We start from the raw sequence: 18326 nt of genomic DNA, 5'->3' as shown, positions 1-18326 counted from the left end.
TGGGATGCTGTCAGGGCAAACTGCATTTTAATCACTGGTTCTGAATTCATCCTGTTGAGGTTTTTTTTTAATGTTGTTTTTAACTGGTTTGTTTTATAACAGTATTTATAAAGTTGTTTAACAATTGTTGGAAGCTGCCTTGAATCCCAACTTAGGAGAAAGGCAGGATATAAATACTGATACTAATTCTAATACTGTATTCCCCTCTGTCCAGCCTCTACCTGCAGCCATCAATGGGAAGCACAAGAAAGAAGCCAGCATTTTAAATTCCAGGCTTCTCTCTCACGCATTTCACAGGCCTCATACAAGCGATTTTGACAAGCCACCTGTCAGTCATGTGGCATCATAAAGATGTGTGGCTGCTGGTTGTGTGGCCCCATCCACCTGCCCAGTTTGGTTTGCAAGGCCAGTCCTGGTAAGAATCCAGGACATGGAGCAAAAAGGTCTCTGCACCCCTGCTTTTAAGGGTAACTTTGCTAAAAATAATTTAGATCACAGGGAAAACCTTTTTTTTTTTAAATTAAACCTCTGCACTGATCTGCTTTGGGCAGAAAAACAGCTGCTTATAAGTTCACATATATTAATGAAGAATTCGTTTTTAAAAATTCCTTGCTTCTTTGAGCAACATTGCAGTAATATTGCACTAATATTATTTAGAGGAGTTATTCTGCAAACGCCGTTTAATCATGCCCTGCACCCTTTCACAGAATTCCCCCCTCCTCTCACATGAGTGCGTAGACCCTGACTAATCTCAGTTTGAATCTTGTTCTCCCCTGCTTCTTTCCACCAGTAAAATGATCAACCTTTCTGTTCCTGACACAATTGATGAAAGAGTAATCAACAAGAAAAAGCTAACACCATTCATAATCCAGGTAGGGAATCCTCCTCCAACTGGCTTTCTTTCCCCCCTCACTTCCCCAGTGGGTTAAGATAATGCTGGAGTTGTTCATTGACCCAAGGGGGATGAGGGGTTTTTTTGCTTTTAATTATTGAAGGGGCCTCTTGTTCTGTGCTTTTGCTTTATATCAAAAAGTAAAAAGGTAAAGGGACCCCTGACCATTAGGTCCAGTCGTGGCCGACTCTGAGGTTGCGGCGCTCATCTCGCTTTATTGGCCGAGGGAGCCGGCATACAGCTTGCAGGTCATGTGGCCAGCAGGACTAAGCCGCTTCTGGCGAACCAGAGCAGCGCACGGAAACGCCATTTACCTTCCCGCCGGAGCGGTACCTATTTATCTACTTGCACTTTGACATGCTTTCAAACTGCTAGGTTCGAAGTAGCTGCCTGTAAATATTAATATAGGTTAAAGAACAGGTGAAAAAACCACCACTGGGTTCAAAGTTTATTAAATGGAAATGCATTGTAGCAACAGCATTTGGGGAGCAATTTTTGCTTTGAGCCCTACCCCCCCCAAAAAAACCCCCAACACCTGTTGGATTTGTGTCTGTTTTTTCCTTATCAGGGCCCCAAAACCTATTTCAACAGGCAGAAAAAAGCTTTAACCGCAGTATTTAATGTTGCTTTCAATGAAACAACATTAAATGTTAAGGAACGCCATATAGCTCAGTTCTGGAACATCTGTTTTGCGCACAGAAGTTACCCAGGTTTGGTCCCTAGCATCTTCAAGGTAAAACTCAGAAAGACTCCTCAGAGAGCTTCTGCCAGTCAGTGTAGACAACACTGAACTAAATGGACCCAATGGCTTGACTCTGTATAAGGCAGCTTCCTGTGCTCCTGCAGTTTGCTAGCATAGGGTTCAAGATCAACAAGACAGGATTTTTAAAAACAACAACAGTGGCCTAGCATTTTCATTTGAACCACTGCACAAATAGCCCCTTTGTGGGGAAAGACAGTGGGTAAAGGAACAGCCAGGCAATTTGGGGCTTCAGTAATTTAGCTACAAGGGATGCAGGTGGCACTGTGGGTTAAACCACAGAGCCTTGGGCTTGCCAACCAGAAGGTCGGCGGTTCAAATCCCCACGATGGGGTGAGCTCCCATTGCTCATTCCCAGTTCCTGCCAACCTAGCAGTTTGAAAGCAAGTCAAAGTGCAAGTCGATAAATAGGTACTGCTCCAGCAGGAAGGTAAACGGCGTTTTCGTGCGCTGCTCTGGTTCACCAGAAGCGGCTTAGTCATGCTGGCCACATGACCCGGAAGCTGTACGCCGGCTCCCTTGGCCAATAAAGTGAGATGAGTGCCGCAACCCCAGAGCCATTCGCGACTGGACCTAATGGTCAGGGGTCCCTTTACTAATTTAGATACAGTGCACCTGACCACCCATAGAGGGGACAGCTCTTAGGCAAGAGATAACGGTATGAAAGGGATCCCTTCTGACTTGAGCCCCTTCTGTCGTCAGGAAAACCTGAACTTGGCCTTGAACTCGGCCTCTGCCATTGGGTGTCATGTGGTCAACATTGGAGCAGAAGATTTGAGGGAAGGGAAGCCACATCTGGTTCTAGGGCTTCTGTGGCAGATCATCAAGATTGGCTTGTTTGCAGATATAGAACTCAGCAGAAATGAAGGTAAGCCAAAGGCTGCACTCTCTTCCCATCCGGATGACGGACTAAGAACTACCCAGCAAAAGTCACTGCTGGACCCAGCCACCCTCTTATTTTCCTTTGAGCAGGCCAAGTTTTGCGTTTCGTTGTCATCACTGCTGCTGCTGTTTTGGAAAGTGGTTGGCCCCTATTTGTGGGAGTGAGCAAGCCAGTAGGATGCCATGGTTAGAACGCTGGGGTTTTTGCCACAGTTAGGGTATCCCTAAGATGTTTTAAGCTATCCAGGTGCAGTCCCCAAAACTTCCCAGGTGGGACTGAGAAATCCTCCTGCTTGAAACCCTGGAGGTCCTCTGTCAGTCAGTGTAGACTCGGTGTGGAGACCCTTTCACCCTCTAGATGTTGCTGAAGGACAGCTCTCATCATCCTGGGCTGTGCTTGTTGAGGCTGATGGAAGTTGTAGTTCACAGAATCATAGCATTGTAGAATTGGTAGGGACTCCAAGGGTTCTCTAGTCCAACTCCCTGCAACACAAGGATCACCACTAAAGCATCCATGGCTGATGGCCATTCAACCTCTGCTTAACAATCTCCAAGAAGGCAAGTCCACAACCTCTGGAGGGAGACTGAGCTAATATAGACCGATTCTACATAAGGCAGTTCCCTATGATAAGTGTAGGGTCAAAGTTGTGTTTCCTGCAGAAAGTCCCAGATTCAGTCTATCACATATCCAGGTGGAGAACTCTGGATTCTGTAGTTGGAGACAGAAAGCATAGCTCAACAGTGCCAGAGAAGGGCCATAGCTCAGTGGCAGAGCACCTGATTTGCATGCAGCAGATCTCAGATTCCATCTCCAATGGCATCTCCATTCAAGCATCTCCCTGCTTGAAACTCTGGAGAGCCTCTGCCAGTCAGTGTAGGCAGTACTGAGCTAGATGGATCAAGGGCCTCATTCAGTATTAAGACAACTTACTTCCTCCCTTAGCCAAATGTGATTATGCCCCTTTTAAATTAAGATAGCTTCGTTTGGGAGGAACGAAATGCAAACCTAGCCTCTCCTAATGGTGCCCTCCAACATCCATGACCCCATCCTTTTGTTTCAGCCTTGGCTGCCTTGCTCCGAGATGGGGAGACTTTGGAAGACCTGATGAAGTTGTCTCCAGAGGAGCTGCTCTTGAGGTGGGCCAACTTCCACCTGGAAAATGCTGGGTGGCACAAGATCAACAACTTCAGCTCAGAGATCAAGGTATCCGTGGGGCTGGAGACAGTGGGGTGCCTTGTCTACGCAATAAAGAAATGGGCTACAACTGATGTTCTGACTGCCTTGCAATGATCCCACCTTAAACATCTGGCTACAGGCATAGTTCTTGCTTTGTACAGTGAGCAGTGGGGGAGAATTTCACGGCCATCTCTTCCGGGTGAGGGGTTTGCCAAGACTGCCTGGTCTGGGGGCCCTTGAAATCATGTTAACTTTTCAACTAGGGAGGAGCATACCTGTGACGCTCTAGCTTTTATGGGGCTCTCGCCTTCCCCAACCAACATGGCCAATGGCCAAACAGCCTTCTGTGTGCTGTTCATGAGGCAGAAACATTGGCAAGATTTAAGCATTGCCTAAAGACCCATCTATTGAAGCAGGCATTCCCAGACTCAACAGATGCATTTATTGATATTCAACATAATATTAAATCAGTAGCTTCTCTGCTTTTACCAATGTATTTCTTTGTAATTTTGGTTTTAAATGTTCGTACATTTTTATTTTTAAAAACCACCTTACTGTGCTTTATGTAAGCCACTTGAGGATTTTGCACATTAAGTGGTATATAACTATTACTGAGGGTGAGGATAATGAATTATTCCTACAGATCTTGCTGTAGCTTTGGGAGTGGGAGACACCCCCCTCCCAAAAAGCTGGATTATCTACTAGGGAATATTCCCTGGTTTTTGGAATTGAAACTATTTTCCACTGGTTCCCATCTAACCACCTTACTTCTCTTCTCTCTTTCTCTCATGCTTCCTGGATTTCTGCTGTCCTTCTTTCGCTCTCTTGCCTTCCTTTCTCTCCCCCTCCCCTTGCTTTTATTTTTGCAAGCTCACTGACTTCAATAACTCTGTTAAGGTATCAAAGCAATGTATACCTCCTCAGTGTTTTAACTAATTTAATGGTGCCCGGTCTTGTATGTGTCTTCTGCCTTGCAGTAGGCAAACCAATGGCTGACTCTCTTCTTCCTCGTTTTTGGTCTGCTCCAGGACTCCAGAGCATACTACCATCTCCTCAACCAAATTGCACCCAAGGGACAGAAGGAAGGGGAGCCGCAAATTGATATCAACATGTCTGGCTTCAGTGTAAGTCATCCCCATTCTTGGGCTGCTACAAATCTCTTTAGCATCGGGACATTATAGTTGCCTGGCTTTTGGTTAATTTAAAACACCCGATGCTGTGCACCTTCCCACTGAATTTTGCATGGGCAGCCCCATGTAGAATCCAGGTCTTCTCCATGCATAGCAGTTGCTTTATAGCCCTTCCCCTACCATACAAAGCTGCCTTCTACTGATTCAGACTGTTGGTCCATCTGGCTCACTATTGCCTACACTGACTTGCAGTCTCCAGAGTTTTAGGCTTTGCAGCACTGCTTGGAGATGCTGGGGACTGAACCTTCATGCAAGGCAAGTGTCCTAACACTGAGCTGTGGACCTCCCCCACCCCAGCTTGTTTTGTTGGTGGTGGGTGGTGAGGAGGGCGAGCCCTGAACATGTGGGATTGGGCAATCAGTCTGCTAATCATCACTGCCCTGTGATGCGGTTGAAGAAGGTCCTCCTGGTAGTTCATGGTGCTATCCCTGCTTTTCCAGGAGAAAGACGACTTGAAGAGGGCTGAGTGCATGCTTCAGCAGGCAGACAGACTAGGCTGCCGGCAGTTTGTCACCCCAGCGGACGTTGTGAGTGGCAACCCCAAACTGAACTTGGCTTTCGTGGCCAACTTGTTCAACAAGTACCCGGCACTCACCAAGCCTGAAAACCAGGACATTGACTGGACACTGCTGGAAGGTAAGGAAGGGCTGCATTTCCTCTCCAGGGTTCTTGTTGGAGGGAAGAGGGTAGTGTGTGTGTGTGTGTGTGTGTGTGTGTGTGTGTGTGTGTGTGTTGCAGAGGTGGACAGCTGCAGCTGCTTTTCTCTCTCCTGCACTCAAAGAATTAGCCATGCACATTTCCTTATGTTCAGAAGTTATGCAGGGGGCAACTGGGAAGCAGACATTTCCTGGAGACTCACATGGTGTGTTCACAACTCTCTCTCTCAGAAACCATGCTGCCCTGTTCTGCCCAAGCTTTGCAGATTTTTAAGGATTAAATGGATTTTTTCTTGTATACTTGGATAACTTTAATTTTCGCTGTGGTTGCATTAAAAGTTTTCTGATATTTAACTTTTTAAGCTGCCTTCAGTGTTGTTGTTGTTTTGTAAAAGGGGCACCTAATTTCCTGTCTGTCTCCCCCCCCCTTAACTTAGGTGAGACCCGAGAAGAAAGAACATTTCGCAACTGGATGAACTCTCTTGGCGTGAACCCCCATGTGAACCATCTCTACGGGTAAGTAGCAGGCTCACTGCCTGCCTTGTTTGGAGCAATCGGTTTCTGATACATAGAAGGGGAGCGCCCATTGTCCCTGACCATTGAGCTTGCTGGCTGGTGGTGATGAAGTCCTTCTGCATCTGGGGAGCCACAGAGGGTTTTCATCCCTGCTGGAACCTACAGGTGACTCTACACATGTGGGGGTTATGTTCTGGGGCCCTGTGCATGAAATCGTGTAAAATGGGAAGCACCCTCTAAATGCCCTTTCAACGCCCTCTCTGCCACTTCCTCTTCAATCCTTACCAAAAATACTGTATCCAAAAATATCCACAACTAGAATTGAAGCTCTAGGGAGAAAGCCGCCACTGCTGCTGCTGCTGTGCTGCCCCACACACCAGTTGTTAGGCGGGGAGGTCGAGCAGTATAAACAAAGCCTCAGTGCCTCCAGTCTCTTCGGGGCTTCCTCCTTCCTCACATGTCCTTTTTGCGCTCTGGGGAGGGTCTCTTCATGAGCCACGAAGACTCCAGCTCTCGCCCACCTTTTCTGGGTTTGAATTGAACTATTTAATTATTTCCTGGCACTGCGTGTATGCCCAGTTGTGTGTGAGTCAAATGCATGTAACTCCGGCGGGGGTTGTGTCTGTATTTTAAATATTGAGCTGGTTTTGCTTTAAAAAGAAAATGTCCCATGTGGCAAAAACACATCAACTATTAATTGATGCTCTCTGTTTCCAGTGATCTGCAGGACGCATTGGTCATCTTGCAGCTCTATGAAAAGATAAAAGTTCCTGTTGACTGGAGTAAGGTCAACAAGCCCCCGTACCCAAAGCTTGGAGCAAACATGAAAAAGGTAATGATGCCTGCTGGAGGCGCTGCTGCTTAGAAACGGGTTTGTACAAATTCAGGGTTCAGATTCAGTTCACATCACAGACGGACAGAGCCTGCTTCCTCCCCCACCTCCCCAGCTTGCATAATTGTGTTCTGCAGCACACAGAACACCTGGCAGCTGTGCGTGGCAGGAGTAGAGCAAGCATCACAACAAAGATTCTTCCCAGGAAGGTTTGCCCATGATTGCTGTTTCCATGGAGGAAGGGAAGGGAAGGGAAGGGCTGTGACTCAGCAGAAGAGCATCTGCTTTTTCAGTGGTGGTTCCCCAATTCATGGAATGCCTTCGCTAGTGAGGTGCACCTGTCTCCATTATTCTTAACATTCAGGAGGAATTAAAAAACTTTCCTTCTTACTCAGGCATTTGGGAGCTGGGGAATATTGTTCCAAGTAACCCCAAGATTTTTCTATTTATTCATGGAATCTGTATCCCTCCTTTTTCTCCAAGGAGCTCAAAGTGTCATACATTGTTCTCCTCCTCCTTGTTTTAACCCCCACAGCAACCCTGTGCGGTAGATTAGGCTGAGGGGCAGTGACTGGCCCCCAAAATCACCATGTGAGAGCTTCATGGCTGAGTGGGGATTAGAACCCTGGTCTCCCAGGTCCTAGCCTGACACACTTAACTGCAATACAACTCCATTTCTGCCCAGGTGGGACTGCACCATAGTAGGCTAGCTGGATTGCATCAGCATAAGGCACATCACACAATCTAACCTTTCTCTCTCTCTCTCCCTCTCCACAATTTCCCCCTTTCCCCACGAGCAGCTGGAAAATTGCAATTATGCCGTCGACCTAGGGAAGCATCCGGCAAAGTTCTCCCTGGTTGGCATTGGCGGGCAAGACCTCAATGACGGCAACCCAACTCTCACGCTGGCTGTAGTGTGGCAGCTGATGAGAAGGTATCATTCAGCTTTAGTTTTTGACGTGTGCAAATGCTTCCTTGCAGGACGAAGGCCTTGGTGTGGGCTGCCCACAGGGCTTCCACTGTGGGCAAATGTTTCAGAAAAGGCTTGGGGCCTTTTGTGTCTGGTGTGGTTGCTTTTGCTGTTGTTAACCCAGCTTCTGTTCTCACACGGAAAAACAAAGAAGGTCCACTGGTGCAGCTTCTTTCTCCCCCCCCCCCTTTTTTTTAAGAAAAAGGGAAATAAAAAATTGTTTGCTTATTCATGTGGAAAATTAGGGTCTGGAAAGAATTTGAAGCCCCAGCTATAAGGGAATGACTATGGAAATGTCTTGAATTAGGAAAAATTGACAAATCAAGAGTTGACAACCCCACAGCATATTGAGGGCGCCCCCTCCTGATTTAGCCCAAGACCTGCAACTCTTGTCCCTGGTTATCCTAGGAAGACTTCTGAGAAGTTTTTTCTTGCTCATTAGCCACCTTTTCACTGCTAAACCCCAAGCAGGTTATTTTATTTGGAAGTTCTTCTCTGTCTTTTGTGATGAACAATGATATCTCCCTTTTCCTGCTCCTAGATATACTCTGAACGTCCTAGTGAATCTTGGAGATGGTCAGAAGGCAAATGATGACATTATCGTAAGCTGGGTAAACAAGACCTTGGCAGAAGCTGGAAAATCGAGCTGTATCCAGAGCTTTAAGGTGCAAAGCGTTCCTCTCGCTTTCTTTTAAAATGGGTATTGGATTTCTTGCCTTTATTCTAGCATAAATATTCCTGAAATGGTGCAGCCTGGTATTTTTAGGTGGGTGTGTCTGTAGCCACATTCTGGGCCTGAGGCCTGCATAAGTAGCCATCCTGACAGGGAAAAACAGGAGGCTTCTCTTGTGGAATAATTTTCCCCATGCAGACACCTCTCTGACAGTGAACAGTTTGCTAGCTTCTTCTAAATCTTCCATCATCCACAAATAACTTAGGCCTTGTTCTAACTGAAGTCTGTGAGACTTCAGGCTGTCATTAGTATCTGGGTGTGAGCTGCTGCCGTGAGTTCTTGTTCCTCCATTTAAACATCTCCCTGCTTGTAGATAAGGAGGCTACGCTCAAACTATCCTCTGTGACATGCTACTGCTCTTTATTTATTTATGGAGGTGCAGTCCACCAATTGAGTGGCCACCATCTGCAGTCTGGTTCACCCAAGACATAGTTCCACACGGTTCTCAATGCTACAGGGCTGCACTAGTGCTAATCCTAACTCAGGATAAACTGATTGAAATTAATGGGCGTGGCTAACTGAGATGGTTTAATTTCACTGGAACTGCACTTGAGTGAGCAGCTGGACTTAGCTGGATGCAGCCTGTAGATACTGAATATCAGCAGGGCTTCCTTTCAGCCAGAACTCACCAGATCTCAGCTCTGGTTCCTTTCTGGTGGGTGCCATTGTCATTCTAAGAGAACAAGGGAGATATTCATGGGGAGTTCTGGTACCTCTTTTTCTAGAAAAACAGCACTGAATATCAGGTTGTATGGCAGATTCTTAGAGATGATTAAACACCCACAAGAGATTTTTGTAGACCTCAAGAAAGAAATATTGATTCTCCCCAAGTGTAAGAGCTGCTGTTTGTTCCATTGCATTGGTTTTTCCCTTGTGTGGAGGACTCCCTGGTCCTGAATGGGGTAACTATGCCCCTGAAGGACCAGGTGCGCAGCCTGGGAGTCATTCTGGACTCACAGCTGCCCATGGAGGCGCAGGTCAATTCTGTGTCCTGGCAGCTGTTTACCAGTTCCATCTGGTACGCAGGATGAGACCCTACCTGCCCACAGAGTGTCTCGCCAGAGTGGTGCATGCTCTGGTTATCTCTCGCTTGGACTACTGCAGTGCGCTCTATGTGGAGCTACCTTTGAAGGTGACCCAGAAACTACAACTAATCCAGAATGCGGCAGCTAGACTGGTGACTGGGAGCGGCCACCAATCTTGAAAGATCTACACTGGCTCCCAGTACGTTTCCGAGCACAATTCAAAGTGTTCGTGCTGACCTTTAAAGCCCTAAACAGCCTCGGTCCAGTATACCTGAAGGAGCGTCTCCACCCCCATCGTTCTGCCCGGACACTGAGGTCCAGCGCCGAGGGCCTTCTGGCGGTTCCCTCCCTGCAAGAAGCAAAGTTACAGGAAACCAGACAGAGGGCCTTCTCGGTAGTGGCATCCATCCTGTGGAGTGCCCTCCCACCAGATGTCAAAGAGAAAAACAACTACCAGACTTTTAGAAGACATCTGAAGGCAGCCCTGTTTAGGGAAGCTTTTAATGTTTAACAGATTATTGTATTTTAATATTTTGTTGGAAGCCACCCAGTGTGGCTGGGGAAACCCAGCCAGGTGGGTGGGGTATAAATAAATTATTATTATTATTATTATTGTTGTTGTTGTTGTTGTTGTTGTTGTTGTTGTTGTTGTTGTTGTTGTTATTATACAATTCAACTGTGTGTGTTCTGTGTATGAATTGTCTGTCACCCGCTTCCTCAAATTTTAAATTACGTTAACATACTGCCCCCCTTCTCTCATCTAGGACAAGAGTATTAGCAGCAGCTTAGCCGTTGTGGACTTAATTGATGCCATTCAACCTGGCTGTATAAATTATGATCTTGTGAAGACAGGAGATCTGTCAGAGGAAGATAAACACAGTAATGCCAAGTAAGCCTCTTTCCTTCTTCTTCAGTGTCCTATTTTTTTAGCATTCTACCAAATGTATTCTCTTTTGAAACTCGGGCTCCAGGTCTAGTGTGCAGACCTCATAGTCCAAAAACATATGCTGATCCCAGAATTTTTGCTTTCAGGATTCCACATTTAAAGCACATGACTCCCTGCAAAGAATCCTAGTTGAACTGCGGAACTCACTCCCACAGGAGGCAGTGAGGGTCGCCAACTAGGTGGCTTTAAAAAGGGGATTTGGCAAATTCACAAAGAAATTTGGAGCTGTCCGTGGCTACTAGCCGTGGTGCTCAGTCTCCCACTTGGGGGCAGCAGTGCTTCTGAATGCCAGTTGCTGGAAGCAGCAGGAGGGGAAAGGGCTCTTGCGATCGGGTCTTGTTTGTGTTCTTCCTCCCAACGGGGTACCTGGTTAGCCACTGTAAGAACAGGACGCACGACTAGAAGGGCCTTTGGCCTGATCCCGAAGGGGTCTTCTTCTGTAATTTGTTGTGGTTGCTGGGAATTGTAGCTCTGTGAAGGGGAAACTACAATTCCAAGGATTCCTAGGAGGGTGAAATCATGTGCTTTAAATGTGTGCTGGATGTGCTTTCATGTATGTTGTGGATCTGCCCATAGTTGGTAAAATGGAGAAAACTATTCTTTGACAGTCTCAGACCCCCAGGGCCAGATTTAGGTTTGATGATTTAGGTTTGATGAGGCCCTAAGCTACTGAAGGTAATGGAGCCCCTTATATGTCCAGCTGTCCTTTGTCAACAACAAATTGTCACTGTTTTTTGTGTTGAATATATGCTATATGGTAATTGATGGACCTAATAGGTATCTAAAGCCATTTGCACATAACAAATAGGAGCCTACACAACACAAAACACTGTTGCTGTATGTAGGTTTTATTTTATTCATTTTTTATCTTATATTTTGGAAATGTACATCCAGGGGGTTTTTTGTTTATTTTTTTTGGGTGGCCCCCAAGAGAGTGGGGCCCTAAGCTATAGCTTGTTTAGCTTATACGTAAATCCAGCACTGCAGACCCCACATGTTTGGGTGTAGATCTCCTCCTCCTCCTCCATTGTGGTCAAGTGGCAAAAGGGTTCAAGACACCTGACATCCCTTCATTTGCTCCTAGGTATGCTGTGTCAATGGCTAGGAGAATCGGGGCCCGTGTGTATGCTCTCCCCGAGGACCTGGTGGAGGTGAAACCCAAGATGGTAATGACAGTGTTTGCCTGCTTGATGGGCCGAGGAATGAAGAGAGTTTAAGAGTCCAAGCACCAAAACCAAAGCACCCAGACCAATCCACCCCCACCCCCACCCGTTTGTGTCTTGCGAGAGCAGCTGATTCCAGAGGAAAAGGCTGCCAGCTTCTACAGCAGCAGCAGCAGCAGCAGCAACAAAAGAACTCTTGGTGTGGTTTTTGTTTTGTTTTGTTTTTAAAGGGGAACTCTCCATTTTGTCCTGCAAAAGGCAGAAATGTGATGAGAATTCTCAGAGAAAGAGATGGGGGGGGGAGCGTTAACCAGCCACAAGAGCTCTCTTCCCCCAGATTTTTTTTTTTTAAAGAAAGGTTTGTTTTCTCAAGTGCCTGCAAGAAAGCATTTGGATATTTTTGTGGAGCAGACTGCTGGGCTGGCAGCTGAGGCTTCCATGCTTAGATGCTCCGTTCTTTAGTGGGCTGTCAGAGCTGGCTGGCATCAGTCCTTAATAGTGATGCATCTCACTCTTCTGTCTTAACAAAGGGGGGGGGGAGTCTAGTTTTTATTTTATTTCAGGTGGTCTTAGAATGTGTGACAGCATTGAGTTTCCATTGAATTTTTGCTGCAGTTTCATTGAGGCAAAGGCAGTAACCAGAACTGTGTGTTACCCCAGGCACAAAAAGAATGAAAGAAAGGATTCTACATCTTGGCTAATAAAAGGCTGCATCTAGTTGTAAATTATAGAACTGGGTGAGGTTGTACACATTCTGTAATTCTGCAGCATTTTCTCAGCAACTATAGACTGGTAGGTTTAATTTGTCCTGCATGATTTGGGCCGCAACCCTAACCCCACTTACGAGGGGGTAAGCCCCGTTGAAGTAAATAATACATTTGGGTGGGTATGGTTAGGATTGCAGTGACAGTCACAGGGAGGAGCAATGCCAGGTGCTTATTCCCTGTCACTTTCACAGTGGAAATCTTAATGTGAAATGCCAGTGGTTTCTAAAATTTCAGCTAGCATGGCCTACACTTCCTCAAACATGCTCTCTGTAAAGATAAAAACTTGTTTTTTGAAAACAAAAGCCCAATTAACCTCACCCAGTTCTTTTCCCAGGGGTCCTGTGGGATGGAAATCTGCACACAGCTGGTCTCAAGGGAGGAGACAGGAAGGGGCAGGGGGGAAATGGTACTTACAAAGACGAGTCTTCCAGCAGTATTCTCAAAACATGGTGCTGCTCTTATCTTTATTTTTCTTCCGTACAGCCTAACGATGCTTTTTATTCCTTTGCAGGCACAAGCATAGCAGGGTCCCCCCCCCTTTTCTGGCTAAGTTTTCTCTTTATATATAAAACAAATTCTTTTGTTTTGAGAAGCACCACCTTCAAAGGCTACTGCATTGCCAACTGCTTCAGTAAACCAAAAGAACCAAATGAATGCCTTTTTTGTGTGTGTAATATTATCTTGGTTCAGTTTGTATTTTGCTAGAGATCTTTGTTGTTTAACCCCAGAATATGTATGCGAAACATCTTAAGTTTTTAAATATGCGCACGCACACACACCTATCCATCTATCATCCATCTATCTATCTATCTATCTATCTATATACAGGGCTTTTTCCCCCCCAGCCGGAACTCACTGGAACTCAGTTCTGGCCCCTCTCAGGTGGGCACCATTGCCATTATAAGAGAGCAAGGGAGGCGCTCATGATGAGTTCTGGCACCTCTTTTTCGTGTGTGTGTGTGTGTGTGTGTGTGTGTGTATAGAAAAGCATGGCAGATGGGACCAGGCCAATTCCACAAACAGCAGGGACCAGTAATTGCGGAATGTGCTGAGATTTCAGAAACTATTTTTTTATATAAATAAAAAAGGGAAATGTTATCAGCAATGAGAAGGCATTCTATCCATAGGAGCAAGTGTACTCTGGCTTTGGCGAGCTGTTAGCTACCCTTCAGGTCATATTGTTATCCTGAGCTATTCAAAATGATGTAATATGGAGACAAAGCAAAAGTTGTTTAAAGTTGAAATAAAGTTGTTTAAAATACAGACCAAATCTGATTTCTGTCAGCGTGCCAGTTTCTCGCACCTCCTGGTTCAAGCCCAGTATAAGGATGTCAGAAGAGCCTGCAGCTGGATGTAGGCCAGTGGCCCAGCCAGTCCAGCATCCTGTTCTCACAGTGGCCAACCAGAGATGGGTGGGAAGCACACAGTCAGGATCCAAGCACAAGAGCAGCTCTCCCCCTGCTGCCTTTCCCAGCAGCTGGTATTCAGAAGCATGACTGCCTCTGACCATGTAGGCAGAGAATAGCCATCATGACCGGTAGCTGTTTGCAGCCTTCTCCTCCATGAATTTGCCCAATCCCATTTTACAGCCCTCTCTGCCCAAGTTGAGGGCCATCATGGCTTCCCAGGGGAGTAAATTCCATAATTTAACTCTGTAACACTGTGTGAAGGAGTTACTGCCTTTTTTCTGCCCTAAATTCAGATTCATTGAATGCCCAATGAAATTCAGCTTGATGCATGTAATAGCCCTTTCCTGCATCATCAAACACGTGGCTCATAAGAGGTGTTTTGGCACAGGGAGGGGGCATGCAGTAAGCAGGTGCAACTCTACTTCTCAGTTCAAAGCCTGAACACTCCTTTCCACTCACATGACGGGATAGGGGACCCTAAATTAGGGTGTGGGCTCCTTCATTGGAGGTGTTCACCATTCCTGTAGGAACAGCTTGCTGAACCAACGCAGCCAGGAATGCACAGAGGACTGAGCAACATTCTATGTAAGAGATTCTGGGGACGGAAAACTTGCAATGCAGGTAGCTATGTTCGCTCTTCCCAGCCCAAACAAACAGTTTGGGATTTTGATTGTGAAATAGCACGGAGGAAGGGGTTTTAAAAAATGACCCCAGTGCTCGTGTTGCAAACAAACTGGCAGCTCTCCTCATGGCTGTATTTTGGGTGCGGAATTCAGAAGCTCAATAATGTAGCACTTGGTGTAATGTGTAGTTTGGCCCTGTGTCACTGGTTGCAATGAAGCCCAAATGGTGCTGCTTTGTACATTTCTTCTACATCCCTCTGGCATGCCTATCATAGATCATTCTGTACGGGTTGCATTTCTTTACTACTAGCTGGAGAAGCATGCATCTTTCAAAACATACCTTGTAAATAATATGTATCCATATCTTGCAAACTTGCTGGAAATCTTAGGAAGGCTCCTAGTATCCTAAAAAGTGAAGTTATTCTCTGCAATGAAAGGACATTTTGCACTTTGGAGGGTTATCCAAGATTCTAGTCCTTATTAGATGAAACAAAATGAAAACCTTTTGGGGGCATCTATTGACAAACTCAGAACCTAGAAGAGGTCACTCTTACGTTTGCCCTGCCTGTTCTTAGGTTTTCCTTCCCCTTTCCCCAAGGATGGGAGACTGGTAGCCCTACATATGTTACCAGACTACAACTCCCTTTGCCCCAGCCAGCCTTGCCAATGTTCAGGGAATGGTGGGAGTTGTAGTCCCAGCAACATCTTCAGGACCTCAAGTTCTCCATCCCTGACCAAACCCACCTGCTTCCAAGATGTTGCAAGTTAGGGAGTTTGTGGAGTGTGTGAAGGCATCAGGACCAGAACATTCTGCAAGAAGAAAGGATGGACTGAATAATATCTGAAAGGACTTGGGGAGATGGTTTCCTGCACTGTAACTTGGGGCAAAGAACATACTCTAGTGGTCAGAATTGTGGTAACCTTTAGGGAAAGTTGTATTTCTAAGGTTTGGTGGCTCATAACTTAAATCTTGTTTTAGAATAATACCAGAAACTGATGCCATAAAAACATATAGCAATAGAAAGATGATTTAATGTGGAATATAATGCAACAAATTTTGCTGAATCATCTTTATTGTATCAAAAGGTATAGCCAAATAACCAGAAAAAGAAAGCACAACTGCCTTGTGTGGCAAGAAGTAAAGGTAAAGGGACCCCTGACCATTAGGTCCAGTTGTGGTGAACTCTGGAATTGCAGCGCTCATCTTGCTTTATTGCCAATGGAGCCGGCGTAAAGCTTCTGGGTCATGTGGCCATCATGACTAAGCCGCTTCTGGCAAACAGAGCAGCGCACGGAAACGCTGTTTGCCTTCCCGCCAGAGAGGTACCTATTTATCTACTTGCACTTTGACATGCTTTCGAACTGCTAGGTTGGCAGGACCAGGAACCGAGCAACAGGAGCTCACCCCGTCGCGGGGATTCGAACCGCTGACCTTCTGATCGGCAAGTCCCTAGGCTCTGTGGTTTAGATTTCCTTAACTCAAAAGTAACCAGTGGCAAATGGAGTGTAAAGAGTTGACTAGTCACCTAGAAAATGGTGTCATAGCCCTGACCTAAATCCAATAGAAAATCTGTGAAGCAAATAAAAGAAACTATTTTAGTCAGGGGCAATCAAGGAATAAAGCACAATTGCTAGAAGCAATCATGCAATCTTGGTTTCACATTATAATACCTGGTGGCCTAAACTCCTTGGTTCACTCCATGGGATGCTGATGTAGGGCTGTGATTGTGGCCAAAGGTTTCCATACAAAGTATTAAAACAGAAATGGTGAGAAGTTATGAAATACCCTTTATCATGTTTTTTGTGTTTATTTTATTTGGCTATACAGTAGTTTTTTATAGAATAAAGATAATTCATCCCAGATTGTTGCATTATATTCTTCATTATAATCTTATTCCAAAAAAGACTGATGTTTAAGCCACCAAGCCTCAGAAATACAACTTTTCCTAAACGTTCCCATCATTTTGGCCACTAGTGGCCAAAGATGTTTGTCTTATTCAACATCTTTATCAACGACTTGGATGATGGACTCAAGGGCATCCTGATCAAATTTGCAGATGACACCAAACTGGGAGGGGTGGCTAACACCCCAAAGGACAGGATCACACTTCAAAACGACCTTGACAGATTAGAGAACTGGGTCAAAACAAACAAGATGAATTTTAACAGGGAGAAATGTAAAGTATTGCACTTGGGCAAAAAAAATGAGAGGCACAAATACAAGATGGGTGACACCTGGCTTGAGAGCAGTACATGTGAAAAGGATCTAGGAGTCTTGGTTGACCACAAACTTGACATGAGCCAACAGTGTGACGCGGCAGCTAAAAAAGCCAATGCAATTCTGGGCTGCATCAATAGGAGTATAGCATCTAGATCAAGGGAAGTAATAGTGCCACTGTATTCTGCTCTGGTCAGACCTCACCTGGAGTACTGTGTCCAGTTCTGGGCACCACAGTTCAAGAAGGACACTGACAAACTGGAACGTGTCCAGAGGAGGGCAACCAAAATGGTCAAAGGCCTGGAAACGATGCCTTATGAGGAACGGCTAAGGGAGCTGGGCATGTTTAGCCTGGAGAAGAGGAGGTTAAGGAGCGATATGATAGCCATGTTCAAATATATAAAAGGATGTCACATAGAGGAGGGAGAAAGGTTGTTTTCTGCTGCTCCAGAGAAGCGGACACGGAGCAATGGTTCCAAACTACAAGAAAGAAGATTCCACCTAAACATTAGGAAGAACTTCCTGACAGTAAGAGCTGTTCGACAGTGGAATTTGCTGCCAAGGAGTGTGGTGGAGTCTCCTTCTTTGGAGGTCTTTAAGCAGAGGCTTGACAACCATATGTCAGGAGTGCTCTGATGGTGTTTCCTGCTTGGCAGGGGGTTGGACTCGATGGCCCTTGTGGTCTCTTCCAACTCTATGATGATTCTATGATTCTAGTGGGGAGCGGCCATAAGCTCAGCGGCAAAGCGGATGGTCCTTCCTTGCCGATGGTCCCAGATTCAACCCCTGGCATCTCCAGGTAGGACAGGGAAGCCTGGAGAGCTGCTGCCAGTCAATGCAGACACTGCTGGGCTAGATTTGACTCGGCATAAGGCAACATAGGGTTTGTTTGTTTGTTTATAATCTTCATCATTATTTTAATAACTTAAATATCCACTTAACATAACAACATCTTTAAACAGTTTGACAGATTGCAATCATGATACCACAAGCAAAAACAAAACAAAAGAAAACAAAGCAGAGTATCAAAATACAATAAGAACCCAGTAGAACTTTACCAAAACAGAAACACTGAAATTATGCCTGCAGGCTGTTACAATGATTCAAAGAAAAAACAGTGACCCATGTTCAAACCCTAAACTGGTTAATCTTAACTACTGTCTGTTGAAACAAGCCAACTTTACAACCCAGGGTTCCTATACTGTGCACACAAAGACTCAACTTTAATCCCTGACATCATCAGACAGAAAGCTCAGATAGGAAGTCCCTAGAAGGATCCTGAGCTGCAGCCCACAGATCCCACACCAAAGCATCCTTTCGCAGTTGTCTTGGAACAGGCAGCAGCATTCCAGATTAAAAGCCCAGAGCCCTGGCAGCTAACCTGACCTACTGAACTTTTGGCTCTCTTAAGTATCCATATGCCCTTGCCCAGCCAAACCACCATGAAATTAGCATCTCACGAGCATGTCTGCAGCCAGTGGCGTAGGTTGCCAGTGCCCAGGGCCACAAGGAGTGGTGGGGAGGGGAGGGAAACAGACCAAGTACACATGCACGTTCAGCTGCCCAA

The 18326-nt window shown here is 45.8% G+C and overlaps 1 protein-coding gene across 4 annotated transcripts in view; it reads left to right on the top strand.

The window, feature by feature from the left end:
- The window catches only part of PLS3 (plastin 3), a 69772-nt gene extending 55993 nt beyond the window's left edge, over positions 1–13779 (top strand). For all 4 annotated transcript variants that reach the window (XM_083595421.1, XM_083595422.1, XM_083595423.1 and 1 more), the window contains 11 exons: positions 791–872; positions 2355–2520; positions 3596–3738; positions 4740–4835; positions 5342–5537; positions 5995–6073; positions 6791–6905; positions 7706–7839; positions 8417–8540; positions 10398–10522; positions 11664–13779. In XM_083595421.1, the coding sequence (XP_083451547.1) occupies positions 791–872; positions 2355–2520; positions 3596–3738; positions 4740–4835; positions 5342–5537; positions 5995–6073; positions 6791–6905; positions 7706–7839; positions 8417–8540; positions 10398–10522; positions 11664–11796 (1393 nt within the window). In that variant the 3' untranslated portion in view covers positions 11797–13779. The remainder of the gene's footprint in view (positions 1–790; positions 873–2354; positions 2521–3595; positions 3739–4739; positions 4836–5341; positions 5538–5994; positions 6074–6790; positions 6906–7705; positions 7840–8416; positions 8541–10397; positions 10523–11663) is intronic.
- Positions 13780–18326: the final 4547 nt, after the last annotated feature.

This window comes from Podarcis filfolensis, assembly GCF_964270895.1.
Source record: "Podarcis filfolensis genome assembly, chromosome: Z".
NCBI classification, from domain to species: domain Eukaryota; kingdom Metazoa; phylum Chordata; class Lepidosauria; order Squamata; family Lacertidae; genus Podarcis; species Podarcis filfolensis.
Note: the sequence above shows the minus strand (reverse complement) of the source record. Positions and strands in the feature narration are given on the sequence as shown.